General features: G+C 42.1%; 1 protein-coding gene across 1 annotated transcript; it reads left to right on the top strand.

The window, feature by feature from the left end:
* Positions 1–438: 438 nt before the first annotated feature.
* On the top strand, positions 439–10,121 carry LOC306778237 (T-box transcription factor TBX5-like; the record flags this gene model as incomplete). Its single annotated transcript, XM_079269676.1, has 7 exons — positions 439–533; positions 802–921; positions 2,488–2,635; positions 4,718–4,870; positions 6,863–6,954; positions 8,036–8,289; positions 9,547–10,121. Exons 1-7 carry the CDS (start codon positions 442–444, stop codon positions 10,119–10,121), a joined length of 1,434 nt encoding a protein of 477 aa, XP_079125802.1. The 5' UTR covers positions 439–441.
* Between the last annotated feature and the right edge of the window lie 413 nt (positions 10,122–10,534).

Here is a 10,534-nt window from a genome sequence, read left to right as displayed (position 1 = left end):
AAAATCCTGGCTACACCTTAAACTCACCAGCTTCACCGCAGAAAGCGTCCAGTCAGCAACTACTACCGACCTGTAATGCGGACCAGAATGTAAATATTGATTTGTATTAATATTGATAAATTATTGAGGTCAGGTAATTAATACAGAAGTTTCTGCGGTTATCGCTGCACCAATATTGATGCATGACCGTAGAACTGTGGACGAAATATTCACCTAATTTCTTAGGACACCTAATTGATGTGACTTTATTCACAATGGATTGGTTTATATCATAAACTACTACATCACTATTTGAATACAATCACTAGGCTTTATATAGGCCTATACTAGATTTAATAAAACAATTGAAATGGTTTCATTTCATTTCGGGGGCCTGTATTTAACTTCCAGAAGACTTCCTCTTCAGCTGTAGTGAGCACTGTTTTTATTTTGCTGCAGGGGATGGAAGGAATCAAAGTTTTCCTCCACGACAGCGAACTTTGGACAAAGTTTGATGAAGTGGGAACTGAAATGATCATCACAAAGGCTGGAAGGTAAGAGGAGGAAGAAATAATCATCTGTTGACGATAGTGTTTTGACTTTGGGTATATTTCATTTATCATATTTTTTTCATGAAGCCATGTCTTTACTAAAACACTGTTTTAATGCATGATATGGATATTTATAAGCAACATATCTGCCTCAGGGGACGTTTTGTCTGGCTGTTTATTTTACTATCTAACTTCAGATATTTTATCATCTAAGTCTGTCTGTGTTCGAAAGTAAATTATAATGTGTTCCTCTTAAACATGCTCCTTGTAGGAGGATGTTCCCCAGTTACAAGGTGAAGGTCACAGGACTCAACCCTAAAACCAAGTACATACTGCTGATGGACATTGTGCTCGCGGACGACCACCGCTACAAGTTTTCAGACAACAAATGGTTCGTATAGCCTTATAGCGACATGTAGGTGTAATGGACGGAATCCAAACTTAGACAATACCACCCAAACTTCAGAGTGTATTAAATGCACCCATCCGCAGTGTGCACAGGTCAGCGTTGACCCTCTTGTTTATTAACGATGTAACATGTTTAACGTCGTTTACGCAGCAAATACGACAACACAACTACCACTATTCTAAATGACTGAATAAAAAATAATAGCCTACTTCTGGGGGATTTCTTTGTCAATTTATCTTCCCTGCTTTTTGTTTTAGTTATGTGGGCCGCTACACATCTTACATTAGACACCTCAGCCTGAAACCTCTGTGAAACGATATCTGTGCACCGTGTTGTTGTGGGTTTACAATTCACTCCATGCCTCTAAAGGTCGGGTCCTCTTTGCAGGCTGGGGTGACCTAATTCCCGTGTTTTCCCCCGTAATTGCCCGCCGGTGAAATCAGGGTAGAGAGAGAGACTGTGACGGGTTCATCGGGCGGACAGACGACACAGGCCGGATTAAAGTCTGCCATTCAACTGTTTGTTGTGCTGAGGGGGAACTCCGAGCAGAGCACTGACTCTGTGATCCGTACATGCGCTGCGTCTTCACAGCATCAGACACTCTGTTGTTACAATGTAACGGGCCGGAAACAGGAGTCCGCGTGACACGCAGTCCTGCAGCTCGGAGCGGAGCGGAGACGAGCGCTGTTTGCAAAGATAAGTCGGTGCTGGCCTTCAGGCAGTTTGAAGAGATCACGTTTTTGTTTGGGTTAATGCTCCCCTCAAACACAACAGGCAAAACATGTTTTTCTAAATTAATGTTATTTTTCTTTTGTTTAATTTTACTTTCCTTCATTGATTTATTTTAATTTTGCCAGGTCACGTCATGTGATCTTTAGCATCGGGACTCAAGGCCAGACTTCATGCAGCTACAGCACTTTTTAATCACAATGACATACAAGTTGGTAAATATTTCTTCGAGGTCTTTATTCTCGGGCTTCATTTGATTATTAGATCACATCCCCCACTAATTATTTTCGGCCCTATTTTTTGCGTGTGACGTGTAAAACGTCAGACGTAGGCCTTAGCGTGATGAGAAACAAGACCTCAACCGTTTGACACGTGGATTAAAAATGAAATGAACGAAAACCATCTCTCTACCTTTCTTTAGTGCCCGCTTCTAGTGCTTTGAAAAACAAACCGCACCTTTCTTGTATGTTTTTGGCTCTTGTTTTTTTCAGTTGTGTGGTGGTTTCCGTGTGTTTCAGCACATATGTTAACGGTTTCTCTCTGGCACAAAATAACAGAGGCTGCAGCAGTTTTGAAGAGGACCGAGTTAATTTGTGTCTACTAAGCTATGGGCCCAGATGTGGCTATCTGTGTAAACTCAAGAAGGTGCATTTTGTGTTCGTCTAATTAAAGCACCAGATAGGCCTTCTGCAGCCAGCGGCAGCGCAGGCCTCCTGCGTCGGGCACATCGGTGTACTGGCGGTCAGAAACACCACTGTGACCCACTGTGTGTCAATGTCTGACCGTTTCCGATCTGCTGCACTGTTCTCCTCTGTAAAGGTCGATCACGGGAAAGGCAGAGCCCGCGATGCCCGGGAGGCTCTATGTCCATCCGGACTCTCCCGCCACCGGAGCTCACTGGAGCCGCCAGCTCGTCTCTTTTCAGAAGCTGAAACTCACAAACAACCACCTGGACCCCTTTGGACACGTGAGTCTGTCTTCTTAATGGTGTTTAGCTAATGTGGTGTGTGCATATTTATTCAGAACAAGACAAATGTTCTTCGTCTGTTGTTGCTTGAATTAAACACATTTTGTTTCGCTCTTTGAATGTAGGTGTGGGCCTGTAATTTGTAGGTTTGATTGTGGCATAAAAACGTCTTTTAAAAAGACTGAAGGACACAAATCATTAACGTCCCAGTGAAAATGCTCTATTGACCATATGAAATTGCCATAATATGCAGTTTAAATAATCAAACTTGAGTGATGTTTTTGATTAAGAAAAATGATGACAACTAGTCACAGGTCCAGTTGGGCAGGCAGGCATAACCACATGTAGCTCACTCTCGTGAACATATAACTCAGCAGACATCACAACACAAATCAGCACGAGGGCATGTGGCCACACTGCAGACTCAACACAGAGACTCATTCCCGCCATGCTTAGCTTTAATTGCTCCAGTTGCCCAACAGTAACTCTGAGTCCATACACACTGATTTCTCGTGAGCAAGTATCCTCCTGTTTTTGTGCGTGCGTCTTGGTGCGCGCATGCACATATATTTTTTTCAAGCTTGTTGAATTAGAGGTAATGATTTCAATGACTCGAAATCCCATTAGCAAATGCATGTCACCGGCGGACACGTCACTGCGATTAAACGTTGCCCTCTTGAATAAACAAACGTGCTTGCGCCCATGCATGCGCACAGTGATCCAATTTTTTTTTAAACACTTGTGGAGTTGCCAGTGTCGTGTTAGGTTACGATTGTTGGTTGAATGCACGGAGTTGTTTTCACATCTTTGGTATTTGCAAGCCAAATTGAACGATGTTTCAGCCTTTTTTACTATATAAAAAAAAGTTTTAGGTCACCAAGTGCACAAACTTTATACAACACTGAAAAGAGTAGTGGCTGTAAATGTAGCAGTTAAACGTGTGATATTACGAATAAAAAAATAAGTTTGTATCTTTAAGTACATCTCGTTGAAGTTAATCTTAATCTGAAGTTTGTTCAAAACAGAACAGAGATTTTTCCTTAACAAGATATTGTTACGTAATCCTAGCCAATCTCCTAAAGTGCAGCCTGAGGACAAACAACGATCTGGTCATATCTACTCTGTTCCAATGTAATTGCGAGGTGGGAGGAGCCATGAAAAGTAAACCATGAGTAGTAATAAATGTTGTGTGGGTTGGACTACAATCACTGGCTCCTTCTGAAAAACTACAGGTATTACCGATTAAAGTCTGTTCATATTTAAGTATTGGAGATAAGTTGGAAGAATATCTACATTGTATTCGTGATAAGTGAAGTGGAAGGCTAATAGTGACAATGCTACAATCATTTTGATAGAAGTAGAAAGTTCGGTATGTAGTTTGAAGCAATTATCTTCTCAAGCAATACTTACAGAAACATGACTTCAAATCATGGTGGAACTATCGTTTTCCTCGATCTTCATAATAAAATTAACTTGACTTTACTTGCAAATGTATTTTTTACTGACACAAAAAGTAGTTCATACAAAGACTAGTCCTGCTTGATCTACATAATAATATGATGCAAAATGTTGCCTTCATTTGTTCAAGTAGGATATATATATTTTTATCAGTGTAAATCTCTATTTCAATGAACTAAGTCTGCCAGTTAATGACACATGATTACGTTGAATGTATTTTGGTATTTAGGCCTTATTACGAGATAAAATGCACACAGGTCACAGATCAAATGAAATTAACTGCTTCACTAATCACTTTTCTTTAAGGTGACATCATGGTTTTTTGGTAACATTGACATGAATATAAGACTTTTAGAAAAAAAAGAAGCCTCAACATACGTCAGTTACATGATGCTACATAACTGAATCAGGCAAAAACAATTCTTACAGTCAGGGCTTCCATCAGTTTCAGTGAATGAATCTCTTAAAGATTAATGTCAGCCAAGAAATCTTGTACCTTGACATAAGTTGGGTTTACCCTCCACCTGGCCTCCAGTCAGGTCCCAGCATCTGCTGGTGGGAAACATGACAGCTCTGTCAATCTCACCTCCTCAATCTGCCCCCCCCCCCCCCTCCCCTGTGCAGATAATACTCAACTCCATGCACAAATACCAGCCTCGCCTTCACATTGTCAAGGCTGATGAGAACAACGGCTTCGGCTCAAAAAACACGGCTTTCTGCACCCACGTCTTCTCTGAGACTGCCTTCATCGCTGTGACGTCCTACCAGAACCACAAGGTACACGCTTTACACAAGACACTGTGCACCAACAACACTGTTAAGATATAGGAACTAAAACTCTACAGGGGGCCATGGGTAAAAATGATCGTAGAAATCGAATACAATACAAAAAGAGAGGATCTTTTTGGCTTTATTGGTCAGATGTGTGTGGTGGCAGACTGTAAAGGGGAGAGAGAGGGGTATGACATGCAACAAAGGTCCCACAGTTTGAAACCAGGGGCAGTAACCATTCGGCTAGGCGCTCCACAAAAAGTGACATTTAGACATCACTTGGTGCTTTTTTAGCAGACTAAAGCTACCTCATAATTATCCTAACAATTATGGAAATTAATCTCAAAGTCTTATGCGTGCAAATCTGATCTATTCTGCTGTCATATTTGTGACCACTTCGATAAGTGTATGAAGATTTGCCTTTGCTCACTGACAACATTGATACTTCTGTCTCTCACACACAGTATATTCACACACACACACTTTTTCTGTGTATTACTGTCCGTATTTTGTATCCAGAAAGTTAATTTTCATCTTCTTTGTTTATGTGGCCTTTTTCAGTATTTGTAAATATGTCAAAAAATAAGTTATCCGTGTGTGTGTGTGTGTGTGTGTATGAGAGCATGTGTGAGAGAGAGAGTGTGTGAGTGTTGGTCTATAATGACCTGTTTCTTTCCCTTGATCTCTGCTGATCCACTTTTCTCAACGTCCATTGGAAAGACAGATTGCTGAAGCTTGAAGCCGCTCTGCTGGTTACGTTTTCACAAGATAGTTTCAATGGGATTACATTTCATAACGAAACTTAAACAACATAAATAGATCAATTTCAACTATATTATTTTTGTCTATTCCTTGTTGGCACATTAATTAATTCAATTTATTTTATATAGCCTAAAATCACAAATCAGAAATTTGCCTCAGACGGCTTTAAACAATAGAGGCCGAAATTCTGCACACATGTATCTACAGATTCAATATGGTATTCTTTTATTTATTATGTAAAAGCAAACAAACGCATACACGGCTCAGAAAATAGATTTACAAGTATTTGTGCATTCATTTATTTAGAATAGTAGAATAGTTTTTAGTTTATGAAAAAGTTTATACCATTTATACATACCAGTTGGAGTATTGTAGTTTGTAAAAACTTAATGAACGTGACTCAAGGTAAGTGTAATTGTTGTAACTGCTATTTTATCAAAATGTCGTCATGTATATGAATACATAATTGTCGTGTTAAATTCATATTTTGTAGTCTGAACTTCTAATTCATATTATTATTATTATTAGTGTCAGTAGCAGAAGTTGGTAATTAAATACGTTTTGAGTATTATTCTAGAAATTATTCTCACTTTTACATAATTTTACAAATTACATTTGTGTGATGAAATGTGCTTACTGTGTAAAAAAATCAACTTTAAGATCATTTCTGTCATACAAGTGATAACTAATGGTATCACACTGCTAAATCCAACATGCATGTATACAATTTGAACTATTTAGCCAGTAGTTTGGTGGCGGTATCAGTATTATCGGCCCTTCAAAGTTTATTTAGTTCGAGCTCGTGTCAGATCTCAAGGCCACTTGCCTGCTGTGCGATGGTGGTTTTCCTCCATGACATCACTGAGAAAAGTTTGAAGACTTAAACATCAAAGCTCGCAGCTTTGGACCTCTAAAAGCTTTGGCCTGAAATCCTTAAACCTGGCGACTGTTTGGGTAAACAGTTTATTCTGCGTCAGCTGGCGAGGACACGGTCCGCTCCGTTAGAAATGTCAGCTGCTGAGGAATGTTGGCCGTGCAGAGCTTCGGCGGGGCTGCTTTTAACATCTGTAGGGCCTCTCACTAGTAGTAAGCTATTGAGTTTCAGTCAACGAAAAGAACAGTTGAATGTGCCTTTATGTGTCTGCCTGTACTTTCATGAAAGTGTGTTTGTTTGGGCCTGTGCATGTGGTGTAATGCTTGTGTCTGAGCGAAAGATTTTCTATGTTTTGTGCTCAGATTACACAGCTGAAGATAGAGAATAATCCTTTTGCGAAGGGCTTCAGAGGCAGCGATGACAATGAGCTGCACCGCATGGCCAAGCTGCAAGGGTGAGTACAGCTTTGTCGATGTGTGTGTGTGGGCGTGTTTTACCCATCCACATACTGTACATTACATTTTAGGGTGAAGACTTGGTTTAAGGTTAGGAGTAGGCTGTTCATGGTTATGGTTTGCGTTATGCTAAGTCTCCAGTAAATGAATGTAAGTCAATGTAATGTCCCCAAAAGTCATGAAAACTTGACTGTGTGTGTATCTGCGTGCTTGTGAGCATTCAAAGGAAACTCAATCGATCGCTGAGGGTTGTTATGATGTGGTACATGTGGTCTAAGACATGAGTTTGTGTGCGTGTTTGTGAGTGCGTGTGAGCCATCGTCACCTGAAGGTTGATCTCAGCCTGAAATCTCGACCAGAGCGTGCAGCACAAACACGACACCCCAAGCGCCACTTCCTGCATTGATAAATAGATAGATGAGGATATCGCGTTGCTGCTGGTTTGTTCCGCTGTCACTGCTAACCAGCTGATGGCCCTACATGGTGTCTGTTTGCTTGTTGGACTGATCTCCATTCAAGCGCTGTTGTGGCAGGTAGTGTGGAGATTTTGATGAGCCAATGGGGGAGGCTGTGACAGAGGGCGGAGGAGGGAGAGAGAGGTTGCTATTAAATGCAGCACCCCTGTGTTACTGTGCTGTTGTGGTTGGTGCATGGGGAGCAGAGCAGAAGAGAGTCTATCTGAAGTGACACACGGATGGATGTTTATTTTTAGAGTGGCGTATTATCTCACAACAGGACTGGCTGTGTGTGTGTGCGCATGCATAAGAGTGTGTCACTATCTCAGCGAGGGTCAGGGCGATGTGGCCCGCTGTCCCTTACATACCACAGAGTTCACCAAGACGGGAGTGTGTACAAAGAGAGATCAGAGCTGAAAGGATGGAGTACGGCTAAGTAGACTTGAAAGAAGGGAGTGGGGGGGGGGGGGCAAGACCACTAATAATACACCCAGGTTGAAATAACTACACGTACAGCGTCAGGAGAGGTCGTTTTAAACAGCACATCTGAGGCCATGACAACATCAGATGCAAAGTGTTGCTTCTGCTGTAATTCTCAACCCACCTCTCTCGTTCTCTGTTTCAGTAAGGACTACCCTGTGGTCCCTCGCAGTACCGTCCGTCAGAGAGCCTGTTCCACCGGCAGTCCCTTCAGTGGGGAGGGCCGGGGTCTGCACGGATCTCCCGAAGCTGTCGGATCCTCCTTCAGCTGCGAGAACGGCTTGAGCAGCGGCAGTCCCCAGGAGCTGCTGAGGGCTCCCCCTGCACACTACACCCTTCCTCATCGTCAGCTGCAGCACGGCCAACAGCCGCAGGTCTACCACTGCACCAAGAGGAAAGGTAGGAGGACGCTGTGTGTCTCTGCCTCCAGTACACTGTGTGGGAAGACAATTAGCTCAAGCTGTACAAACACAAAGCCATGCCATTAGTCTACTAGTGCAGACTATTTATTTTCATTTCCTTATTGTATTGTATGATTTGTAATCGTGGCAATAATTGTGTATTTTTCTCACTTTAAAAAGTATTTATGAAAATATCACTGAAAACTTATCTAACTTGTGGCTCTGTGCCAAATTATGAATACGCTATTAGCACAAAACAGCTTTGTGTAAATGTCATAGTAATTACTTGCAGTGGTTTTACATGTTTTTTCCAATTGCTGACAATCATATAAAGTTTAATATTGTTTTAAAATTGAATAAGATTTACCCATTTTAAGATTGCAGCCAGTATGGCAATTGAAGACTTGAAGTGTATCCGAGTTATTTGGTTATCTTTATTTATTGATCAGTCACAGCATCCTCTTGGTAATGCAGTCGCTGCCGGGACGATTTTGAAAACTCAGAAATGGTTACCAAAAATCATTGCATTGATGAGATTTACAGATATGAATGTCTGTCAACTGTAAGTTAATAGGTTAATGGTGATCATGTAACTACTGCATATAACATGGAACTAACAAAAAGAGTTGACCTTTTTTCTTTTTCTTTTACTGCAAATTACCTCAAATTTGAAGTGTTTTCAGGTCGTTTTTTAAAGCCTTCTGAAATGAATGCATCCAATGGCTGGAAAAGGAAAAAGCACATCAACCTAAAGACCAGATTCACTTGTGCTGTGACTGGCATTCAGTATGTGTTCGCAAACTGTTTAATTATCAACAGCTTCACTGAGGCAGCAGCTGACTGAATGAATATCAGTTATTATGATCATTGGTCATACACATGGGTTCATTCAGACATATTAATCGACAGCTAAAGGAAAATCACTAACAATGAAAGAAATGAAAAGAAGTTTAAAATACTAAATTATGAGTCCAAAATATTTTGTAAGGCTGCAACTGAGCTCAAGCTGAGAAACATCATTTAATTAAGCATGGGTGACGAGTAATGTGTGGTTCAGGCTTGATTACTAAAGAAAGAAAAAGCCGTCTCAAAAGGCCTTTTAAATCTGGACTGGGCTACTTGACAGAATGGTCTGCATTGATGATAAGTATAGCTTGTACACTTTGTAGTTAACTGGGCTGGGTATTGTTTTAATTATATTATTGAAATACTGATACTACTGTATGTTTTAATACGTCTGTCTGTGTCTCTCTAGTGGAGAACTGCTCTTCAGGAAACCGGCAGCACCCGTACAAGAAATCCTTCACCAGAAGCTCTCCGAGTGAGGGCGAGTCTTACTATCACCCCTCCTCCTATCCTCCTCCTCCAACCGGTCTACCCAACAACTCACTCACTGACTCCCCCTACAGCTCAGACATGGGACAGCGTCAGGCTTGCATGTTTGCTGGCGCCGAGCCCAGACTGGATGAACTCAACTGTACATCCTGGTCATACACCTGCCCGCTCCCCTCTGCCATGACCCCAATGGAAACCTACCCGCCTTACACCCCCCATCCAACCTACAGCTCCAGCCCTCAGGGCTCCCGACTCAGTGCTTTAGCCCACCAGAGCTCTCCGCCGCTGGGAGAACACATCACCCACGACCCCTTTCAGAGCCAGAGCTCTGGACCTTCATCTCAGAGCTCCCAAAACATTCACAGCAGGCAGGTCAGCCCTCCTCTAAGAGAGTATCCCCGCTACACGCCCAACCTGTCTCCTCCTCTCTACCACACACTAGAAACACACACGCGCATCAAATGTGGCGTCCCAGAATGGAGTGCAGCCTCCTAACTGAACCAGAGGACACATGCCAAAGACTGACAGAGATTCCTCGTCTCAAATTCAGCGACCCTTCTTTTTGCTTCGCTGAAAGATGCTGCGCCATATACGGACTGAATATGATACGACCTTTGTAAAATATTTGTGAAAAGTGATTTTGTGCTGTGTGTGGAAGTCTCATCGTTCCTCGTGTCCCCCAAAGACTGGTGTCATCCACATGTTTGCACTGTGAGCCCTGCTAAGGCCAGACCGTGAACAGCACTAGGCTGTTTCCCTCTCACTCACTCCCACTCTCTCCGTTGTGAAGGATGTAAATTGTGACCCACTGTCAGACAGGCAGTAACATTTACTGACCAAAATAATCTCAGCTCTCACAGCAGAGCCCGAGGGAGACATTGTTTCTCTTTAGTGGAGCAAAGCGCAGC

This window comes from Melanostigma gelatinosum, assembly GCF_949748355.1.
Source record: "Melanostigma gelatinosum genome assembly, chromosome: 6".
NCBI lineage: Eukaryota > Metazoa > Chordata > Actinopteri > Perciformes > Zoarcidae > Melanostigma > Melanostigma gelatinosum.
Note: the sequence above shows the minus strand (reverse complement) of the source record. Positions and strands in the feature narration are given on the sequence as shown.